General features: G+C 42.2%; 1 protein-coding gene across 1 annotated transcript in view; it reads left to right on the top strand.

Annotated features, from left to right (window-relative positions):
• SLC25A13 (solute carrier family 25 member 13) overlaps positions 1 to 23,802 on the top strand; it is a 167,576-nt gene that overhangs the window by 13,435 nt on the left and 130,339 nt on the right. The window contains 2 exon segments of the mRNA XM_037136711.2: positions 10,161 to 10,214; positions 18,571 to 18,713. Coding sequence (XP_036992606.2) covers positions 10,161 to 10,214; positions 18,571 to 18,713 — 197 coding nt within the window.

Below are 23,802 nucleotides of genomic sequence, written 5' to 3'. Positions count from 1 at the left end.
CTGGTAGGAATTATGGACTCTGTGTTCAAATTATAGCTCTGGGCAAGTTACCAACATCTCTGTACCTCGATTTCCTCATTTATAAAAGAGGCACAGTTGTACTTCCTATTGGAATGGTCCATCTACTCATGTTTCTGAAGTTCAGAGATGGGCCTGGGACATAATAAGCTGTACAGAAGTGTGACCTGGGGGTTCAGAACCACAGAAGTTGCTCAGAGGCATGTCACAGGTCCACAGGCTGTGGGGGAAGGTGGAGGAGGGCTCACTTGAGTGACACTGGGCACAGTCTTCAGGATGAACCCTGGCTATGCAGAGGGCTCCTGTTCTTTTTCCGTTGGCTTCCTCCAGGGTATTGACTATTCTTCAGGTGTGTGATGTTCATGCACAGCACAATTATGAACAGCTGGGTACGATTTAGTGGAGGCAGCTTTTCTATTGTCTTTGATATGCTGCTCTCCCCTGCTTTTATTAAGTTAGCTTTTCCCTCTGAGAAGCCATTGTAACTTTCTGTGGCATTATCTGGGCTCTAGCAACTTGTGATCTCCTAAGTAGAACCTTTCAGCACTTTATAAATATGTCATACACTTTTTATATTCCTTTGTTCCCTGTCTGGAACACACATCCCAATCTTCAGAATAGCACAATCAGTTTTTATTCATTTAAGGAGCAGTAGTAATTTGACACTTGCTAATATGTAACAAATTATATTGCGAGCAGTAATTACAATTGCAGCTGGTTCCTAATTATACTGTAACCTTGATGCTTTAAGAAAAATTGAGACTGAGTTCAGCATATAATACTGGAGAATAATATTCTACAATAGGCAGGTCTGCCTTCTACTGAACCATGGGCATTTATGTATCATAATGCCAAATCAAAAAGACTTTATTTTAAATTGCTTTCAGCTACAGTGTTGTCCGGTAGCACAGTTCATAAGGAGAGCTTAAAGTCTCCATCTTTGCCAAATTCTTAGCACATCCTCCAAGTACTATAATTAATGTCAAAAGAGCTGGGCTGTAGGGTATTTTTGGCTCGGTGATTTACTACTCCTCATTTAAGACTACGCTTCCTCACCTGAAAAATGGGGCCATTAATGGCTCTTCACCTTAAGCAGTGTTAGTGATTTTTGAATGAGATCAGGTGTAAAGCTGTTAGTGTGCTGCCTAGGAGAGTGTCCAGGGCCCAGTAAACGTTAGCTGGTCAGTGTTAATTGCTGTAATCAATAACAAATGATCCAGCTCCAAAGACTTTGCCTCCACAACCCCTCATGACTCCAGGAGAATGATGGTCTTAGTTCTGCAACCACTCAGCCTTGCGACAGCACGTATCACTGCACACTTTGTACCAACCACTTGCTGGTAAGTCCACCATTCCCGCTGCAGGGCAGGGCCTCTGATTCCTTTGGCATTGTCTCCCCAGTGCCTGGCACTGGGCCTCGCACGTGGTAGGTTTCCTGTAGGTGGTTGTGTTGTGTGAATGAGCTCATGGAGCAGCACCTTCTAAGGCAGTGGTCCTCACTTGGGGTGGGGTAGTTTGGCCCCTGGGGGATATTTGGCCATGTTGCATCTGGGAAGTGGGGGTTACTGCTGTCATCTAGAACCCAGGGATACTGCTAAACATCCTACAGGCACCAATCAACTGCCTGCAACAAAGAATGATCTGACCCAAAATGTCCGTGGGGCTGAGGTGGAGAATCCTGGTCCAGGGCAGCCTGACTCCCTGGGTCGTGGCACTATGGGCAGGGATGGGCTCGGAACAGATCAGCCTGCGTGACCTGCAGTTTTCTCCAGTAAAAAGGAAGACAATCCAGCCTGCTTCAAGGATTCGCAGAGAGAAAGGGAGATTATGTACATGTGTGCCTAGTGACTCCTTAATCAGGTTCATCTTGTTGGTCCTGGCCATCCTTAGTTTTTCTACTAGGTTTTATTTTAGGTTTACGGCAAAATTAAAAGGAAGGTTCGGAGATTTTCCATACGGCACCACACACATTCCTGGTCTCCCCCATTATCATCAGCGCCTATCAGAGTGATACACTCACTGTAACTGATGAACCTCCATTGACACATCATTATCACCCAGAGCCCGTGGTTTCCATTAGGGCTCACTCTGGGTGCCGTACATTTCCTGGGCCTGAACAAAGTGTGTAATTTTCACTGCTCTAAAAATCCTCTGCGCTCTGCCCTCCTCCCGTACACCCTATCCCTGCCGACCCCTGATCACTTTCTTTGTTGCCCTTTCCAGAATGTCATGGAGTCGGAATCGTCCAGTATGGAGCCTTTTCAGAGTGGCTTCTTTCACTTCGTATTAGGCATTTAGGTGTCTTCTATGTCTTTTCATGGCTTGGTAGCTCTCTCTCTCTTTTTTTAGGGCTCACTAATATTTTGTTGTCTGGAGATACCACACTTTATTGTTACATTCATTGACTGAAAGACATCTTGACAATTATGAATAAAGCATCTGTAAGTATTTGTGTGCAGGTGTGTGTATGGACCTATGTTTTTAACTCCTTTGGGTGAACACTAAGAAGCACCAATGCTGCATCATAGGGTAAGAGCATGTTTAGTTTTGTGAGGGACTCCAATCTGTTTGCTACAGTAGCTCTACTGTTTTTGCACTCCCACCGGTAACTATGAGACTTCCTGTTGCTGCACATCCTCACCAGCATTTGGTGGTGCCAGTGTTCTGGATTTTGGCCATTCTAATAGTGTATAGGGATATCTCATTGTTTTTGTTGTTTTAAGATTTCATTTATTTATCTTTAGAGAGAGAGGAAGGAGAGAGAAACAGAGGGAGAGAAACATCGACGTGAGAGAGAAATACTCATCAGCTGCCTCTCGTACGCTTTCCGACTGGGGACTGAACCTGCAACCCATGCATGTGCCCTGATGGGCATCAACCTGGCAGCCCTTCACGTGATGGGGTGATGCCCAACCCAGTGAGCGTGCTGGTTAGGGCTCATCGTTTTAAAGTGTAACTCTCTGATTGTATATGATGTATATTTTAGTAAGCTTCACAAGTGTCTCAGGTTTTCCTCCCCTTAGGTGGGAGAGGGTGGCTGGTGATGTCTGGAGTGTGGTATTTCCCTTCCCTCTGGTCATGTAGACTCTGATAAATCCTCAGGTTAGCCTGTCACTAAATGATTTCGTTTGAGGGCAGACCTTGGTATAGAGAAGAAAATGGTCTGATGGATTTCAAAATGCTTCTGTTTCTCTGCTCCTGCTGGAAGAGCAAGGTGTTTCTTTCTCTGATCAGTCTGAGAACTAGGCGGAGTTCCAGGAGGCAAACGTCACAGAAGTGTGGGGAATCTTGTCCACACTTGAGCCCCCAGCGATTGGTCAGTTGCAGGCCAGGTTTCCTACTCTGACACTGGTTGCCATGGAGGTTTCAGACGCTGTTTTCTGCTCTGTTGGTTGTGATTCTCTGGTTCTGCCTTTCTGTGTCTAATTTGGGGGCAGGTTTTTTTTTTCTGGTGACCTCACCTTTCTGATGAGTCTTGGGAGAGTTGTTGATTTTTCAGTTTTTCGGCTTTTTTTCTTGTTAGGATAGATAAGAGTGGCAACTTTAGGCTCCTTAACATGCTGGTCTGGAAACCAGAAGTCTTACCATCATCACCTTTTGCCTAACTTTTCTGTATTGGAGAAAATCCCTACGACATAAGGCCTGCCTGTTGGAACATGAGAGTCAGAACTCAAGTTTCACCTTTCCTTGCAGCCAGGACAAGGCACAAGATCTAGCTCTGCCCATTAGATGCTTATGTGTGACTTTGATTTGGAAGAGAGCAACACAAGGAAGCAGCTTGTGTGTGAAGTTTTCCATGGCAGTGGGTCTGACACGGAGCCCAAGCAACGTGCCTTTCTTAGGGGATGTGAGGTAGATTTCTCAGCAGGTTGGTTCTGGATAGTTGCAGGCATCATTGGTGGAAGCTTGGCCTTAAGCTGATTCTTCAGCCTTTCTATCAAGACTGTGATCATCCAATAGAATTTCAGTAAATTTTTTCTTTTTAGCTTGTCATTTTTTTATTGCTTATTTCTAAGTTGAATACATGCTGGACCTCCTCGCTTCCCATTCGTATTTGGGATTAGAAATATCACATCACTGTGTTCTCAGCTTACTTTTTTTTAAGAGTAGCTGATAATCACTACCAATATTTATCACTTTAGAATTCAACAGGGCGTTTTTTCTTCACTCTGCTTAGTCCTTAACATAACTTTATGAAATAGGCAAGTAGATTTTTATCACTTTCTGCCACTTTATAGATGAGGAAAGTAAAACTCAGCTGTTGACTGGCTTGTCCAAGGTCGCCAAGTAGTAGCACCCTGGGACACAAATGTTTACTCCCCTGCTGGGGGTGTCTGCTTACATGACGGTAAGCAAGCATCTTTGAATATCTCTGTAAGGAGTTAGAAATGTAAGTAGAAAATGTCTATTTCAGAAAGACTCATACTGTCTCTTGTCAAATTATTACTGTTGGGGACATTTAGCAGAATATTAGCTTTAGCTTAATAACAATAGTACTAAAGTCTAAAATTAATGCATAGGACACACAGCTAAAACACCACCATCCATTTCTTGACTATTATACCCTGCTTCTTAATATCAGAATTTTATGGTGATGGTTTTATAGCTGTTTAATATTTATCTATAGTAGTGCAGAATTAAGTCCAGCACATTTCACAACCTACCAAATCCTTCTGATAAATATCTCCAATAGCCCCAAAATGACTTGCTTGTGTAAGTACCCACTAGGTTAACATTTGTGATTGTCTGGTGCTTTGGAAGTTGATTGTTGAGTGATATGAACTTTTAGGATGGATTATACAAAAATGTTGTGGTTTGAAGAATGCTTAACATGGCATCTTCTCTTTATACTAATTTATATTTCAGTAACTTTTTCATAACTACTGCTCTTATATTAGAACTTAGGGAAACTGTAGGATGAAGAATGAATGACTCAGTGAATTCAATAAAAAATTACTTTTCCTAAATTTGATGTGACACCTCTTTTTTTCTTTCTCTCAAGTTAATGGTGACACTATGGTTTTGGAGAATCCAAACTTTTTTTTATAATTACTGATTATATCAGTCAAGGTACACTTGCAGAGAACAGAATCCACTCCAGCTGGGTTAAGCAGAAGGGAGATTTATTACAGGGTGTTAAATGGCTTACAGAATTTGTTGGGAAGGTGAAGAAACAGACTTTGTGTTGAGCTCTCAGGAATGACCTCTAAAGCCTCACAGCAGAGCAGGCTGCCGAGGGAGCAGTTGCCTCTTGTGCAGTCATGAAACCAACTGCCAAATTGGGAGTGTTTCAGAACCATGCTGCCACTGACGTGGTTAGGAGGTCACCACTGGAAAATCAAACATTTACAACAATGGTGCTGCTAAGAAACAGTAGAAGTATGCCCCCTAACTTCCAGATCTTTGCCTTCCAAAACTTTGGCTTCTAAATCTCACCCAACTTTATCAGATGGACAGCACCTGGACTTGTAGCACATAGCTGCAAGGGAGTCTAGGAGGTGTTAGTTTTAACCTTCCAGTCTTTGCAACACAGGAAGATACATGGGAAGAAGCTTCTAAGTTGTTAGGTCACATCCAACAGTACTTTTCATTGGGATTGTGGTCTACCTACTCCACTTACTTTCACAGGTATGGATACGAAAGACCATGCAGGAACATTTCTCCCTTGACGTCCTTTTACTGTTTGTCACTGCATGCCTGCATGTGTGTACATGCACATCCTTCTCCAGTTCCTCCCACACACACAGAGTAGCCTGCTTTTGATGGGCTTTCTCTTCTGGTTTTTATTTCATACCTAAAGTGAAGAATTACTTCATGACAATACAGTTTTCAGTGTAGGCATCTGCTTGTCTTGGTTTTCAGAACTTTCAGGTTTGGGAAGGTGTTGCTGAGTGAAGACTATATTGTGCAGTTGGTGGAGTAGCAATCTGAGGTGGGGACCTTGGGTTCTAACCCAGTGGTTCTCAACCAGCCAAACATTATAATCTCATGGGGAAACTTTGAAGATTCCCTAATTCAATTGGCCTCTGGTAGGGCTGGGGTGTGATAAAATTTTAAATCCCCTTAGGTGACTTGGCTGTGCAGCTGGGGCTGAGAACCTCAGTCCTCCTACATGTAGAAACATCTTTCCTGGTGTCTTCCTTTTTTTGGCTGCTATAATTCATATTCAAATGCAAGTGAATCTATTTATCTTGAAAGATGTCTTTCTGGTTCTTCTTGCTGTGCTTCCTAGTACCCTGTTTTTAAAAGCAGCCATTGAAGTTTTATTATTTGTTGGCTGTTTTTTTAAAAATATCTATTCAATAGGATGAACCTAGTTGGTATGTTTTAGAAATGGTATTTATAACCTGTTTAAACTATTATATCTAATGTTTGTCCTGTCAAAAATTTTACATATTCAGTGATCTTCAAACTTTGCCCTGTGAACATAGGTTCATGGAATTGACTTGAAATTTCCATACTAAAGTTCAGTAAAAGTAAACTCTTCTCAGTTTATGGAAAAACGTATAACATATAGTTTTTCTGATTCTAATTTCCCCTCCTTTCCCCTTAAGCATGACTTGGTGTCAGTGTTTCCTGGTTGAATATAAAATTCTCTATTATCTGCCAAGAACTCTTTTCCTTCTCAGTGATTTACTTCCTAACTGTGTTTGAAAATGTTACTTTCTTTAAAAGCTGTTAATATAAAAATTTTATTTTAATGGTGGGATCTACTCTTATAATGCAGAATGATGATAAAAATCAGGCAATTAGATTTTTTATTGAATTTATTGGGGTGACATTCGTTAATAAAATTATATAGGTTTCAGGTGTACAATTCTATAATATGTCAACTGTATGTTGTATCGTGTGTTCACCACCCAAGTCAAGTCTCCTTCCATAATTAGATTTTTAAGACTAATAGCTATAAACATTTACATGCTATTAGAATACGGGAAAAGTATATATAACAATGAAAGTCAGTCTTCTGAAAACAGTGTAAAGTTTGCTGAGTCTTCTAAAGCCCAATGAACTGGAGCTTGTTAAATGATGCGCACGGTGTGTGCTGAGAGGCTGCTCTGAGTTCACTTAAAAGGGGGGGGCTCCCTTTCTGTGGTCCCCACTTTCCAGCTCATAGAACTTCCCGGGTGTTGGTTTTGCCACCAGGTAGAATCCATCTCAGTACACCTTCAGAACCCCAGCACTTCTGTCTGTAATTTCATGTTGTCTTCAGTGAAGCCATGTAAGTGTTCTTTACTGAACATGACACTAGAACAAGAAAATAGGAGTGAGAAGTAGATGCAGAAATGGGAGCATTGGATGGCCACACAGCACTGGGGAACTAGATGGAATTAGTGCAGAGGTGAGGCCCAGGAGACTGCTAGCAATTTTTCTGAATCCATTCCCCATGGAACCGTGGTCATCTCTGCTTCAGTAGAATGTGCCCAGGACCTAATACACATTCCAGTGGCCTCAGGGAAATTCCATAGTGATCATTAACTACGTCCTATTCCTGGAACCTTGCATCTGTTTCTAAGAAGTAGCATTCGGTGGGGCTAAGGTAGGAGAGAGAATGATGAGTTAGTAAGACCTCAACAGTGAATGTTTTTGAAGACCCATGAGTTGCTTTCTCCTCTCTCCTGATTTCTCCCTTCTTGAGTTATGAGCCGGGTTACTCATCATTAGGTGTGTTTAGAAGTAAGCATGGTAGAATGTGAACACATTTTCATGAATAATATAGGTAGTGGAAACCATTTGTTGAGTACTTTAACTGTTGGGGGGTTTTGGTGTAAGCACTTATGCTATTGCCTGCCATCACCCCTTGAACCATCCAGGATGGCCGTCTTTAGAGGTGAGGAAGGTGAAACTGAGAGGTCAGGGAAGTAGCTCAAGGTCCCACTGCTAGTGAGTTTAGTAATTGGGCCTTCCCCCCAATTGAGGGTGGTCTTGCTCTAAACCCAAGTTCTTAATCACAGCACTGATGAACACTACACGCTCCTGGTGTTAGGAGTGTGAAATTGGGAGATTCTTGAATTCCAGGCATGTGCTGTATGATGTAGTGGTTAGCTTGAGTTATCATCAGTTTGAGGCTGTATATCCTGTGGATCAGTGGAAAGACCAACAGTAAAAGATGGAAGATTTGGGATCTGATTTTAAACACTTAGATATGGAAGTACAAACTGGTGCTGAATCGGGCTTTGGGGGGAATACCTGACCCTTTCTGAGTCTTGGCTTCCGCTTCTGTAAGAGGAGGATAATAATATGCTGAGTCTCAGGTGTGCCGTGAGGGTCTGATGAGGTGACTGAACCGTGGTGTTCCGTATACACTAAGAGACATGACTTACAAGTGCTGAGTCGCTCATGGATTGTTTGCTCCTGTGTCCGAGACTCCGGGAGGGTTACAGAGTGGAAGTCTTCTTGTTTCCTTCTCCCCCAGAGGTGTAGCGTCCCGGTGGTGAGCCCCAGATGTGCATTTTGGGATCAATAAGTAGGAGAATGTTGTGGGAATTTAGGGCAGGAGAAACTCACTCTGAAAGAGGGTCGCCCAGGGAAGGCTTTATGGCATAGTGAATTAATTAGATTTTAAAGGATGTGGTATTCAGGTGGAAGAAGAATAGTCCACTTTATGGAAACTTTCCTTTGCTTTTAAAAGGAAAACCAACTAAGTACCCAGGGTCACCATATGCCTCTTAACAAATGTTGCTTATAGATCGTCTTGCAATGTAGAGCTCCGAGGGAATTTCTCTGCTTCTGAAAGGTGAAGATGGAGGTATTTTTATGCTTTCCCATCTTCTTCCATAGTGTTCATTCTGCCCTACCTTTCTCAGAAGATAGACCCGAAAGGAAGGAATCTTCTCCTGAAACCTTTGGGTCAGCACTATCATTGATCTCAAGTTGGTTAGCAGTCTATTTCATTTTCTTCCTTTATTGGACAGCAAAAAGCACTCACTAATTCAGGATTTTTAAAAGATCACAAATTCTTATGGATAGAAATAGCACTGGTGGTTACAAGCACTCAGCTGAAATTAAAAGAGTTATCAGTCTTGCTTTGGGAAACAAGGTGACCAACCACTGATTTTGAAAGGGCACGTTTCCCATTCCAGGGATTAGCTAATAAAATTATTCCTGACGGTGGTGGGCAAAGGAGTTTAGGCAGTTCATATTTAGAGACAGAGAACCCATTGTCCAAAGATCTCAGAAGAGTCTTTGCAAATACACAGAAGGGATTTAGAACAATTTGCATAAATCTCCTCTTGGATAGCAACATGGCTCCAGTATTGGGGTGATTCCAGGAACCCCTCCTTGGCTGTATCATGGGGTGACGCTGTGCTTGGTGAGAATTCAGTCTCATGACGATTTTGCCAGCAGGACTGGGTGATGGGACGCTGAATAAGCCCACTGTTCGGTTCCACATAAGGACTCTTTTGTGTTGGCCTGGGGCAGCCATGTTCAAGTTTGTCTTGCCTTTTTCCCAGTGATGTTTTTGGACTTTGTGGGCTGGAGAATTAAGCACAACACCTATTCTGAGCTAATCTGTCAAATTTTGTTCTCGAAAGGTAACCACAGCCCCTTGTAATTCTAGAATGTAGAGAATAATAGTCATACCTTTGGAGACCTTAGTCTTCTTAAATTAAAAGTCCAGGAGAGGAGGAGGCCTTGTGTGGTGTGATAGTGAGGCATTCACGCCTGTTCAGGGTGGGACTGTGGGAAGTAAATCCCTTCTGCTTGTTAATATGATTTGCCTTGTTCCCTAACTTCTGTAAGAACTATCCTCTCTCGCATAGTTAATGAATAGGTTGTACTTTAATATGTAATACTCCCCAATGAAAGGATGCGGGTCGCTCTGGAGTGTAATTTTAAAATGCCAGATTATTACAAATATGTTTCAACTTTTCTTTCTTTTTGAAAAAAAAAGATACACATTAAACACTACATATTAGGAGCTTTACCGGTTACTTGCTCATAGCGTTAGCGGTCTAGAAGCCGCATAAGGAGTCTAATTTAAAATCCAATGAGTAGTTTTTATACTGAGGAATTCTCTGCTTTAAGTACAAAAATGAAATCTGCTAATTTCTGACCTGGAGTTTATTTTATTTCAGTTGCTAGCTTGATTTTTTTCAGCTTTGTTCTAATAACATAAACATTTTTATGTTTATTTATAGGTGGCTTTAACCAAGAGAGCAGATCCAGCTGAGCTTAGAACAATATTTTTGAAGGTCAGTATAAAGGAATCTATTTTGTTTCTTGTTTGATTTGTGTTCTCCAACTTTTAAAGATTATTTTCAAGCAGCTCTTTATTTCATTGTTATAGTTTTTTAAAAATCCCCAAAGTATCTGTACTTAAGACTTTTAAAAGAGATCCTTTACAATTATATCTATTTTTAAAATGTATCAGCAACTTGGTGATTGTTTGTGATGGCAGCATGGTGTACCTTTTCATTTCTTTTTTTAATCTCCCGTGGTGTCAGGCATTGAAAAGGAGTTTCGGGGAGATTTAGTCTCACACGCCGCTCACCTTTCCAGGATTGGCTTGTGCAGTTTAATGCTAATGCTTTTTCTCCTCTAAGAAGTTTAGAGCTCTTTGTAAACATTCCGGTAATCCTTCATTCATCCAGAGGGGGCTCTCCTTGCGTCTCCTTGGTAGAAGCCCATCATCATCATTGTTGTCGTCACCATCATTTTGTGACAAGTGTTGTGCCTGGCGCGGAGGCCTCAGTGTGAGTAATGATAGATGGGGGATCACAGCAGAGACCGTACAAGCTTATTTCCTTAGTTTGTTCTAGTTTCGCCTACTTAGTGATACTGAGCGTGAATGAATGATTAATACTCTAATAAAAGTCTAACTCGGTTTCTAAACACTAAAGCACTTGTAATGCTATTCAACTGGAATCAAAGTATTCAAAAAAGAAAAGGCCACTTTTATAAAAATGATTTTAAATGTATATACTTGTACCTTTTCTAAGCATGCCAAAGGCAGCTGTGCTGTGCATGGAGAGGACCAAGGCTTCAAATGAGACACTGGCTGTTCTCCTGTGTACTGAGAATATATGACTTGGAAAGTTAGTAGTTTTGTATACATCACTTTCTTCATCAAAATGTGTAACCATTAAAAAAGGAGCAATCAGGAAATTCGAACGCGCTAGGATTATTTAATATCGAGCATGTGTTATTGATTTTTAGGCTGGGTATTGGTATTCTGATTATGGGAACTATAGTCTTTTTCTCTTAGAAATACACAGCAAAGAATGTATAAATGAGATTGTGATGCCTGAGATTTGCTTCTAAATAATCCAGTTTTGGCGGGGTAGGAGAAATGAGTGGGCAGTATGATGGTAATTTTTGAAATCAGGAAATGCAATATTGGGTTTATTAGACTCTCCTCTCTACTTTGTATATGATTGAACATTTTCATAATAAGTTACAAAAATTGTAAAGATGCAATGAAAAAAGTTTGTGAAAGTGTCTGACACCTGATTTGCATTAGAAATTGAGTAGAAAATGCTTACAGTTAAATAATTCAACCAGAGAGAGAAAGTCGCCAAAGGAAAATGGTTAAAAATATGAGCCATTTTTGGGAGGAGGAAAAAGAACACATGTTCAGGGAGGCTTGGATTATCTATAAGAAATCAGAAATCTTTTATAAATTTAATTTTGTCTCAAAAAGGACAATGCGATACAGAGATTCTGAGGTGGAAAATGGTTCTGGAGACTGTGAGGCCAGCAAACAGCGGTGCCCTGTCTCTGACCCCCACGACTGTCTGTCACTGCACACGCTGGGCCCGCTGTGATTGCGAGGAGTTGTCCATGAGGGAACTTCTGACATTGGTAGTTCGTGTGTTTAAGGTCTTTATTATAAAACTCTAATGGTGTAATAATTCTGGATGACCACTTGCAGAAGAGCACGTGAGTGGGGTGCCCAAGAGCCTAGAGCAATGGATCAGGTTCATTAACCTGAGCTGGCAAAGTCATAATTATTCTTTAAACTCAAGAGCTGCCTGTTATGTATTTGTTTTCTAAACCAACAATAGTTGTAGACATCCTTTTGACAGGAAAGGGGAACAGTAGTGTCTCAATAGATGGCACATCTTAGACACTTGCTGGGCTTTTTGTATAATCCAGTGGAAAGGCTCCAGGTAAAAGCCATGTCCACCTTTTGAGGCCGCATGGCTCCTGGTGAGGCCGGGTTGAGACTCTACTGTGGAACAACATGTCTTTGCCAGATACAGTCTCTCAATAGCGGGCAAGTCAGTATTGGAGACAACTCAGATTGGTCAGGTAGAGGAATTCTACACGGGGCTCTGGAGCACCCGTGGGGTCTCTTTGTGAGTGGGCCTGTGTGCTGGGGTGGAATCTTTGGATGAGGTGGGGGAATGCTGTCCTTCCTTGGGGTGGCTAGGACTACCTGGTTTTTGAGTGAGAGTTCAGCATGGCCTTGAATCCAGGGGGATGATGTGGGCGGGGGACCGTCCCTGTAGGGAACAGCAGTCAGCAGTTTCTGAAAGGGATTGTGGATCTGGCAGAGGTTCGGGTGATCTCATCAGGCCTGGATAGTGTGGTACCTAGATAAGTCCTTGGCTCAGCACACTGAGGATCTCTTGTTTACCATCTACCGCAGACAGTGTTGTGGTGGAGGAAGAATAGGAGCGAGGCGCCCTGGGGACTGTGCCAGGCACGTCTCCCCCATGCTTGGGTTTGGTAGTTAATTACAGATCAGATGTAAGCACTCTGGAAGCCTGACTACTTGCTGATTTTTGTGACTTTTTCCTGACTTTTCTTCATAATAAATAGCACAACTTCCTCTCTGCTAAACTAGTTAGAAGAGTCTCCTGTAGCTGGGGGAGGTGGAGGGAAGCCTCATTGTACTTTTTGGACCAGATGGGCTGGGAGCAGGGGAATGGGCTGCAGTGCAGGTGGGAGGGCCGGTCGGGCCGGGACGAATCAGGGAGGAGTGGCCCTGGAGGACTACAGTGGGTACTGGCCGATTTTATGTTTTTGAGTTAAAATCAATTCTGCTGTCTTTTTCTTCTTCTTCTTCTTTTTTTTTTTGAAGGTGTTTACTGTATGCTAAGTACAGTGTGAGGTGTTGGGTATATAAAGATATATAAATCATGGCTCTTGCCCTTAACTATCTCACTGTGTGTATAAGTATAAAAAAAGAAAGAGCCGCGATATGGTTGATAAGCATTACATAGCATTAATAGCAAGAAGATTATGAGGGGCTAGTTACACCATCTTAGAGAGAGTTGTTAAAGTTACAAAGAGGTGATGTTTGAGCTGTGCTTGAAGATGAATAGGTGTTTATTTAGCAAATGGAGAAGAAGGTAGAGGAGGGTAGTGGGGCAAAGGAAGAACATTCCAGGCTAAGGAACAACAGATGCAAAGCAAAGAGGTATAAGAGTACTGGGTGTGTGTGGTAGTCTGGAGCGTAGGGTCTTGGGCATCAAATGGTAAGGAGGGCTCTACTTGGTATAAGCCATTCCTGACCTAAGGCCATTGAGCTCTGTTATGCAGGCTATTCTCAAGCTAAGTGGTGGCTAATGTTTTGTCTGGATATGGAAATTGAAGTCTAGGTGTGGGCACTTGTGCTTCTAACCTAAATGTCGACATGTGTTTTTTGTTTGCCTAACACTTTTGATGTTGCTTCGTGTTCTTTTAAACAGATGGGTATTGAGTGCTTACAGTTTCAATAAAACACCACGAAACTTTGTGGTGAGTGGGATGTGCAAAATAGGGATAAGCAGTGACCATGTCTCCCAGTTGAGATTTTATCAAAGAGACCAGCTTTACAGGCAGGAAGCAAAGAAAAAAGAATCACTAGTCAGTGTACTCAAGGGCCCCACGTGTGGTTAAGCTCATGCCACAGGAAGCGGAAGGGGGCAGCCGTCCCTGCGGCGGGGAATGGTCAGAGAAGGCTCCTCGGAGATGGACTTGAGGAGCCTCAGGGAGGAGTGGGAGCTGGAGGGGCGCAGAGCAGGGCAGCCTGGGCGGTCCGGGGAGGAGGAACGCATTTGAGGGAACCTGGAGATGGGTTTTGGAGCAAGCAGCTTCTCTGGGTTGAAGGATTTTTCTTCATTCTGCAGATGTTTATTTAAATTCAACTCTGTGTCGGGGACTGTGCCAATTATTACGGGGTGTGGGTGACAAAATTAGAAAGGCAATTGGGAGTGTGGTATTGGTGCCACTGAAGAGTTTCTGAGTAACCCAGTGGTACAGGAAGAGGGAGTCGAGGTTCGATTGGGGCAGCAAGGCCAGGAGGTAGGCAGCCTTGAGCATAAGGTGTGAGGCCCTAATAACTTGATTAGGGTCGTGGCAGCAGAGGGAATGGAGAATGGGCAAGTTAAAGACATTTTGAAAGGTATTAGATGAAAATGACTGATCTAGTGTAAGGGATGGGAGAGAGCAGAGGTTAAATACGATCACTGGATACGTAGCCTGGGGGCAGGGAGGTTGCCACTAATAAGAATGGGAACCCAAGGGGGAAAACATTAGCTCAGGGGAGAGCAAAGGAGGTGGCGTGTACTGATCAGCAGTACAGAGCCAGAAATAGCTGGATGCCTGTAGAGTAAGACTTTAAAGGTGGGCAGACTGGGTAAAGGGACCGGACGATGGAAATAGACCACAGTACAAACCGTAGTACGCATAGCTAGTGAAGTGCACTTGGATTTTTATGATTATTCTTTGTCAGCAAGAGCATATGTATTTTAAACATTTGTGTAGGCAAAATTTTGAAAAATCCTATTTCAAAAAATTTTTTTCTTATAACAACACAGTTCACATTCATTGATGAAAATTTAAAAAGGAGATATATATAAAAAGAAGTAATTTGTGATCCCAGTAGGAGGTATTGCCATCTCTAGCTATATTCACTGTATTCACTCACCCATCCATCCATCCACCCACCCACCTATATTTATTAGGAGGAATTGGCTAACTCCACCCATAATAGAGGCTGAGAAGTCCCATGATGTCTATCCTGGAGACCCAGGAGAATTGTTGGTGGAGTTTAGTTCAAGTCAGAAGTCCAGAGAACCAGGGAAGCTGATGATGTAAATCTTAGTCTCGGAGCCGGAGATGTGTCCCAGCCCAAGCAGTGGACTCCGGTGGGGCTGGAAAAAAGGAGCAAGTTCTCCCTCCCTCTGCCTTCTGTCCCGTTAGGCCCTCAGTGGATTGGATGAAGTCCATGCGACACTGGGGAGGGCAGTCTGCTACCGAGTCCGCAGGTTCAAATGCACAGCGTGTCACCCAGAAACGCTGTCACAGACACACTCAGAAATCGTGTTGAATCTGGGTCCTCCTCATCCAGTCGGGCTGACATGAAATTAGGCATCACATTTAGCGTTATACTGGGTTGTTCAAGGAATCCTAAAAGCCTTCCTGTTTTATAAGTGCATGTTTAATCATATTAAAACTCCTAGAAATTGTTAAGGAGGGAGGCTCAGATCACCCGTAAAATCTGTTCCCAAAGAAGGATTGAATAGCATTTTAAAGATGTTATTTAAAATGTTAAACAACTAAGAGATTAAAGGGAAAAAAACTAAAGTTGGAGAATTCTTACCTCCAGCCACATAGCGGGGGAAAAAAAAAGTACTGATGTGTTGAAACCTAAAGGTAAAAGATAAACATACCTAGAAAAAAGCTAAGAGAATATGTGGGTGAATCATTAGTCTTGAGATGAGGAAGGACTAGTTTCTAAAGTTAAAGCAATGGAAGACATTGCATAGGAGAAAAAAACCTACGGACTCAATTAGATAAAAATACCAAACTGGAAAAATACATGTAGCAAATATGTATTTGCTACAGCAAAATGATAGTCAAAGCAGGAGAAGGGCACATTTGCACACCGCTGGGGGGAGTGTAAATTGGTGCAGTATCTTCTGCAGAGCGGTGTGATCATAAGCATCAAGAGCCTTATAGTTCCTCTCCTTTGACTCAACAATGTCTCCTGGGAGTGTAGCCTTCGAAAATTGCCAGGGATTTGGATAAATGTAATAATGTCATATACAAGGCTGGTTACCTTAAGCTTTATTTTAAAATACCAAGAATGGAAATGATCTCAACATCTACTAGTGGGAAAAGAGTTAAATTGTAGTTTTAAATAAATGAATTTATTCACCACTATATGCAAATACAGGTGTAATTCTAAATCATAGTATTGCTGTAATTAGCAGTGACATTTCCTTTATATTTCAATCTCTATTTTGCCTCAGTTAGGGAAATCAAAAGAGTTCTACATTTTCAAAAAGCCAAATTTAAATGGTAACCAAAGAATAGTAGAATTATTGGGCCATCTTTGAGCTTTTTTTTGCACTATGCTAAAAAGGTGTTAAACAAAACCCAGTGATATATAGAACAGTTTATAAATTGCTTATTGCGTATAGGGCATTGTGCTAATAAGTCCGTTACATGATTATTCATTTATTTCTGGCATCAACCTCATGAAGCAGGTAACGTTGTTATCCCGTTTGTAGGTGAGGAGCGAGAGGCCCAGAAAACGATTGGGTTGGCCAAAATGTCCATTTAGTTTTTTCCATAAAATGAAAGACACATTTTTCATTTTCCCCAATAACTTTATTGATTCAGATATTTCAGTTTTGCCGGCCATCCCCTGCATGGGACAGTGCTGATTGTTTTCAGTTAATGTCTTGATCTGACAGGTATCAATGTCAACTGGTCTGCCAACCTTAGAACATGGTCCAGTGAGAAATCTCCAGCACGAAACTTCACAAACCACTTTTGATACATTTGATCAGTCACAGCACCTTCTCCATACACTGCACAAATCTTTTTGTGTGTGTTCGAGTTGCGTTTTTACCTTTCTCGATACGATAAAGCATGATATGCTGAAAATGTGTATTTCCTTCTGTCTTCAATATTAAAATGGCTACACAAATATTCCCCAATTTCGATGAGTTTTTTTAAGTGCACACTCATATGACATCTGTCACAGTACATCTAACGAGATTGTTTTGAAAGATGTTAGTACAGGAAAAACCCCAAACTCTTAGGCCACCCCAGTAGTTACTCACCTGGGGTCACATGGGGTCACAGGAAGCAGAGGCAGAGCTGGGTGCAGCCCAGGCCCGAGGGGCTCCAGGCTTGTTCCTGAGTGTCTAAGCAGGACCTTGACCTGCACTGTAATTTAAATGTAAAAATAGCAAGTGACTTTTTAAAATAATTTTATTAGGCTTGACTGTGGGTTTAGAGGGAGCAGAGATCCTATCACTACACCTCACTTCACTGTGGTCCCCTGTCACTGTCGCTGTGGCCACCAGTATGGTTCCTGTGACCCACCTACCCCTGTTCTTTGTGTAGCTCACTGCCATCACCCACTCCCCTGTATCCCCGTAAATCACCGCTCTGTCCCCAGGATCAAGAGGCCCTTTTCTGCTCCATAAAGATAACATATGATCCCCAACTTGTTTCTCAGCATTCCCCACAGCATCTGGGCTCCAAGGAGCAGGAATTAGCAGGTCCCACTTCTGTGAGCTGGAATGTATCACACTGAAGCCAGACTTGAGGGGATGCTGTGAAAAAGCACCATGTGCCACCCCATTCTTTCCAACCATTTCTGCTCCAGAATGAAGAGGACCTATTGGGGCAGCATTTCATCCCTGCTCCCCTAAAATTGCACCAGAAGCCATGCAGTTAATAGTCTCTTTTCCAGCTTAGCCTGTTTTTCATTCTTTTGTACATCTTCGATACCCTTGAAACAAAAATGGGCAAAAGAATTACTTTGTATTCATTCATGACTTAATAATTAATCCCACTTTTTTTTTAAAGATTTTATTTATTTTTAGAGGGGAAGGGAAGGAGAGAGGGAGAGAAACATCAATGTGCGGTTGCCTTTCGTGCGTCCCCTGCTGGGAACTGGCCTGCAGGGAACCGGCCTGCAACCCCAGTATGTGTCCTGACTGGGAATCAAACCGCGATTGTCTGGTTCGCAGGCCCGCGCTCAATCCACTGAGCTACACCAGCCAGGGCTAATCCCAAACAAGACAAAGAGATTTGTTGTCTTCCTAAATTTCTGTAACCAGAGTTTCTAAATCTCCTCACTCTTGATAATGTGGGCTGCACTCTGTTGTAGGGGGTCATCCTACGCATTGTATGGCGTTCAGCAGAATCCGTGTCCTCCACCAGCTGGGTGCCAGTAGCATCCCCTTCCCCAGGTTATGATAATCAAAATCAAAATTGTCATCAGACACGGCCAGATGTTTCCTGTAGGGAAAAATAAAGACAAACAGAGGAAGCTCAGAGCTAGAGAACTCCACCCCAGAAAGTCAGGCAACGTAGGGAGAAGGCTAGTTCTTACTGATAATACTCGGCTATTAGGAGACATTAATGTTCATAGGCTGGACAGTCAGGCTAGGCTGTCCCCAGTTCAGAACCGGTATAACCATCAAACCTGGCAAACTTAGGTTTTTGTTTTTTCTTTGAAGTGATGGGAAATAAATGTCTTTGTGAAGAGAATGTTATCACGCCTGATTTTGTCCACTGAATATTTTCAGCTTTTTCACATATGAATCTCATGACTGTATATTTTTAGAGTAAAATATCTCTTCTCTTTTCAAACAGTATGCAAGCATCGAAAAAAATGGCGAATTTTTCATGTCTCCCAATGATTTTGTCACTCGGTATTTGAACATATTTGGAGAAAGCCAGCCTAACCCAAAGACTGTGGAACTTGTAAGTGGTGTGGTGGATCAGACCAAAGATGGGTATGTTTATTTTTAATGATCTCATTTAATATTTTTGTTTGAAACAGCTTTCTGCTACTTTAATGATTAGGACATCACTGAACATACTTTTCCATCTCTTAGAGCATTTTCTGTACCTATTACAATTAATATATTATTTTAGAAATAGTAACCTTAATATGTCCTTTTGTGTTTGTATCACAGTTGGGGATTTGCTGTATATTTCTTTCTATAGCTTAAAGAACTTTTTTTAGTTCCACAGAACTGTTGTAGTTGATGACTGGTATGAAGATACACCGGAGTGTGTATTCATGTCGGTATTTTTCAAGGCATGTGTTAAAATTGTGAGTAGATATAAAACACAGCTGTAAGAACATAACCTTTCTATAGTATTTCTCTCTACTCAGTTAACTTTTAAATTTAACATGTGAATAAATGCTCCTAGTAACAGATAGAGAAGATGATTCCAAATCCTCATTAAAAGCATTCTAACCAAGCTGGAGGAGAAAGACAACCATCTGAAATTAACTAGGACACTTGGCAAAGTGCCTTTGAATTTTTTGGGGGGCCAGTCTTCTCTGTTTACATTTAAAAAATGAGTCTTTCCTAAGCTATGTAATGTTGTAATTGGCTTTTATCACAAAGTACAGAATTTCAGGCTCCGAACCCTTGCTCATATGAACACCAATGTTCCCTAATAGCCAAGGATAATCTACAGCAGAGGAGTTAAACTCAGTTTCACCGGGAGCCACATTAGCCTTGCAGTTGCCTGTAAAGGGCCGAATGTAATTTTAGGACTGTATAAATGTGACTGCTCCTTAACTAGGGGCAAGGATCTCTACATTTGGCCCTTTGAAGGCAACCTCGAAGCTGGTGTGGCCCACAGTGAAAATGAGTTTGACTCCCCTGATCTACAGGAACCAGCCTTCTCCAGGTAAAGTGTGGTAGACTCAGCCTTCTGCCCTCACTCCTTGCCAGCACCCACCCGTTGGGCAGATTGCAGTCACCTGCCATTCTGGGGTGTCTTTCTCTGGCTCCGCACGTTCTCCTTTGGTCACGCGTCTGATTTTCCCACCTGTGTGGTTTGAGATCCAGCCGAAGTGAAATCTTTTGATGTACCACGAATGTTCTCAGTTCTCACCAGCTTCTCTTTTCTTAATTATCTAGCTGCTGTCCCATCCCTCTGGCAAATAACCTCCTCCAGAGTGAAGGTCTTGCAGCGTGGGAGGGGGTGGGAGGACTTGGCAGAGAGACTTCCTGTCACATCCTGGAGGATTGCTGGGTCAGGCCTTTCTCTCTCCGCTCCAGGAGCAGGTATCAGGGTGACTTCTGCTTGCTGTCTCCACCCTGAGGTGGGGTCTTTGCCTGGTAGGAAAGTGTCACGTATGCGAGGCCTCTGTCCCCTCGTAGGACCTCTGTGGGTGGTGTGGGGGGAGGCTGAGGAGTATTTCATACTAGTCCAGTGAAGCAAAAGTGAGATAGGACATGGACCTGTTCTGGCAGACCTCTTTGTTGGAGAAGTGTGGGTTGCTTGCACACCTTGTGATTCAGAGGAAGAGTGACCGACAAGTGTGACCTGAATTATCTGACTCAGTGATGAGAGTCAATGTTTTTCTTATTCTATAGCTTAAAGTTTTTTAAACTACAGAGTAATTGGAAGAAGAATACAATGAGCACCCTTCATCTAGATGGACTAGTTGTTAACACTGTCCCCACCTTTGTTCTCTCCTTTTACGTTCACACTTTCTCACACAAACATGCACACTTTCTGCACACAAACATGCACACACACCATTTCCTTTGTTGCCTGAACTATCTAACTGTAAATTGCAGACATCATGAGACTTCAGTGTTCTCTTTCATAATCATCATATACCATTTTTGTACTTAGGAGCATTAACAGTCATATCAAATGATATCTAATGTCCCCACATTCAAATAGAACAGATCTCTCTCCCCAACCCCCACCCCAAATGCCTCATTGCCTTTTTTTTTCTCAATTTTTAAAAGAAAATGAAATCCAGGATCGAGTCCGGGTTTTTATAGGACATTTAGTTGTTATATCTCTTTTAACCTAGAACAGACTCTTGCCTCTGATTGTTTTTTTCGTGACACTGATTTTAAAATCCAGGCCCTGTGACCTTGTTGAAGGCCCTGCCTTTTGGACTTGTCTGATAGTTTCCTCACACCTGCCTGAGTTCACGTGCAGCCCCGGGCTGCCCTGCGCCTGCTGTGCCTTCTCAGGAGGCTCGCGGCCCCAGCAAACTACTCGCCGTTTCCATTGAATGGGAACCCTCTGCGTTCTGTAATGAGTAGATAGAACACTTGTGAATTTGTCCTGTTTTGTAGCAGCGTTTCACAGTAGTTTTAGTATCCATGATGATCCTGTCCTGAGTCAGTTATATAATAATGGGGTTCAGAAAAATGGTGATTTTTAAAAGTCCTATCTTTATTGTTTGCCATACTTTAGTAAAGAATAGCTTTCTTTCTTTTTTCTTAAGATATTATATATTTATTTTGAGACAGATGGGAAGGGAAAGAGGAAAAGAAAGAGGGGGAGAAGCATCAATGTTTGGTTGCTTCTCATTTTCTCATGTGCCCTCTACTGGGGACCTGACCTGGCCCACAATGCAGGCATGTGCCCTGACTGGGGATTGAACCAGCAACCCTTTGGTTTGCAGGCCAGCACTTAATCCACTGAGCCACACCAGCCAGGGAAGAAAAGCTTTCTTACTTACCTCCATTACTGTTTCTTTCTCTCTTTACCTTTTATATCAGGACAGATCCATGGATTTATTTATTTTAAATTCAGTGTATTATAATCTATAAATAAATCATGGATTTATTTATTTTAACTTCAGTGTATTATAATTTATTATTCAGTTGATTTTAAATTCAGTGTATTCCTTTCGATGCTAAAACTGTCCCAGTGTGGTCAGTGGGTAGCCCTTCACGCTGGCCCCGTACTCTTACCCTTTGAATGCTCTTTGCTTTTGGCAAAGGAGATGTTCTTATGCTAAGATGTTCTTAGGCTCACCGTGGATGTTTCGCGCCTCTGACCTGGAAACCTCTCTTTCCTCTTGGAAGCCCTGATTGTTTTTCACTGGGAGCGGTGCTGAGAGGCAGAGAATTGGGCGCCGGCTCCTTGTCACTGGGGCGTTACTGCTTCTCTGGCTCTTCAGTGGGAAGAGCTGCGGGGTATACTTTAAAAAAATCACAAGTTCATAATGACATTTCTTATTTAAACTTAACATTGTAGGATTTTTTTCTTTGCGTTTTGTTTTCTGCCTTGGTGAGCATTTTTGTTTCTAAGTACATTCATGTATTTGTGGGCATTAATTTGTGTAACTGTAATAATACCTTTTACTGGGCTTTGCCTGCTTCTCCGTCCTCACCCCCATTAGCACACATACTTTTCCTATTTCTTTTTGCATGTACTGTGTCAGAATATAGCCTTAAATTTGTTAACTGCAACAACAAAACATACGTTTTACCTGTAGAATATCACACAACATGACATATATATTTTTAAAAGCTTATAACATACCAGAAGTGCTGGCTTTGTCTTCCTGGCAGTGTGGGTGAGATGACTGTGACTCTCAGTGACCGAGCAGTTTTCTGCTGAAAGGGGTCCGGGCTCGTCTGCCTCCAAAGACCTTGGCCTTCCCAGTGTCCTGAACTGCGGCATCTCTCATAATCTCACAGTCCTCCGTAACCTGACATTTTCTTTGAGGTCTGTGTCATTTTAAACCCCAGTGTTTTACTGTGACGGAGAAAATCTTAGATGGCCTCAATTTGTTGCCCTTCGGCTAACTTCCTTTTCCAGCTGTACAAACGGTATTAGCGGTGGCCGTCTCAGCTCCAAAAGGGCACGCCACTGGTACCGTCCTCATCTGGACACAGATGATTTGAACTTTTTAGTATCTTCCATGATTTGTTCACCTGCACCAATATTTTTTATAATTCGAATTCATTTTAATTGTAGTTCTCCTTTGTAATCTTTCAGACTGTATCCATCAATTTTTACACTTCTGCATGTCCTTCACATTAACAGTGTTAAGTAGCTTCATCCTTTTCTATCCAAGTACTGTACCCTACTTTGTGATATTATGCCCTTACGGAGTTATTTCAGTTTCTAGTTTTCTAAAAGAAAGCTAGATCTTGGAATGAATGTCTTTTCCCTTCCATTTAATTACTTTATTAGAAAGAAATTAGAAGAGAAATATTCCTGGGTCTGTGGGTAGAACTATTTTGTAGCTCACCGTATATATGGTGATAATTCTTTCCAAAGGGACTGAACAAATTGAAGAACTTATCCAAGGTATTTAAGCTCACCGAGCTAGTGCCTGGGGTCAGTATTTGAGCCTAGGCCTGTGCAAGACCCATTCAGACTCCATGGGCCGTTTTCCCTGCCCCACAGCTCCTCAGTGTTTACACATAGGCACACCCATTCGTCTGTTCTCACTGTAAAACTGTGAATGCCTTTATTTCCCCTTCCTTTCCCTTTCTTTAGAAGCATAGCAATGTGTCAAGTTCACAAGCTGCAAATCATTATCACAAGTCAAATACTGTTCCTTGCATCAGTGTGACCACAGAGATTGGAGTGATGTGGCCCCAGGGAACACCTGGGGCCAGCAAAAGCTGGAAGAGGCAAGAAAGGACTCTCCCCTAAAGCATCTTTCTTGGAGGGAATGTGGCCCTGCTGGCACCTTGATTTAAGACTTCTGGTCCCCAGAGCCGTGACAGAGTGAATTTCTGTTTGGTGAAGCTGCCCAGTCTGTGGTAATTTGTTACAGCAGCGCTATGATATAAATATTCTCATATAGCTATTATCTCTGGGGAATTAGAAAGCTTGTAGTTGCAAAGAATTTATTGGAATATCCTGGTCGGGTACCTCATTTGGTTAGAGCATTGTCCCAATATGCCAAGGTCGTGGGTTTGATCGTCAGGGCACATATAAGAATCAACCAGTGAATGGGTAAATAAGTGGAATAGCAAATCAGTGTTTCTCTTTCTCTCCCCCTCCAACTCTCCCCTACCACTTAAGTCAATAAATAAAAACTTAAAGAAAAATTTATTAGAGACAGAGACCAACCAGCCTGGTTCACTA

This window comes from Artibeus jamaicensis, unplaced genomic scaffold (assembly GCF_021234435.1).
Source record: "Artibeus jamaicensis isolate MK-2021 breed Jamaican fruit bat unplaced genomic scaffold, CSHL_Jam_final contig_923, whole genome shotgun sequence".
Taxonomy (NCBI): domain Eukaryota; kingdom Metazoa; phylum Chordata; class Mammalia; order Chiroptera; family Phyllostomidae; genus Artibeus; species Artibeus jamaicensis.
The sequence above is the reverse complement of the archived record's forward strand: the minus strand, read 5'-3'. Positions and strand labels throughout refer to the sequence as shown.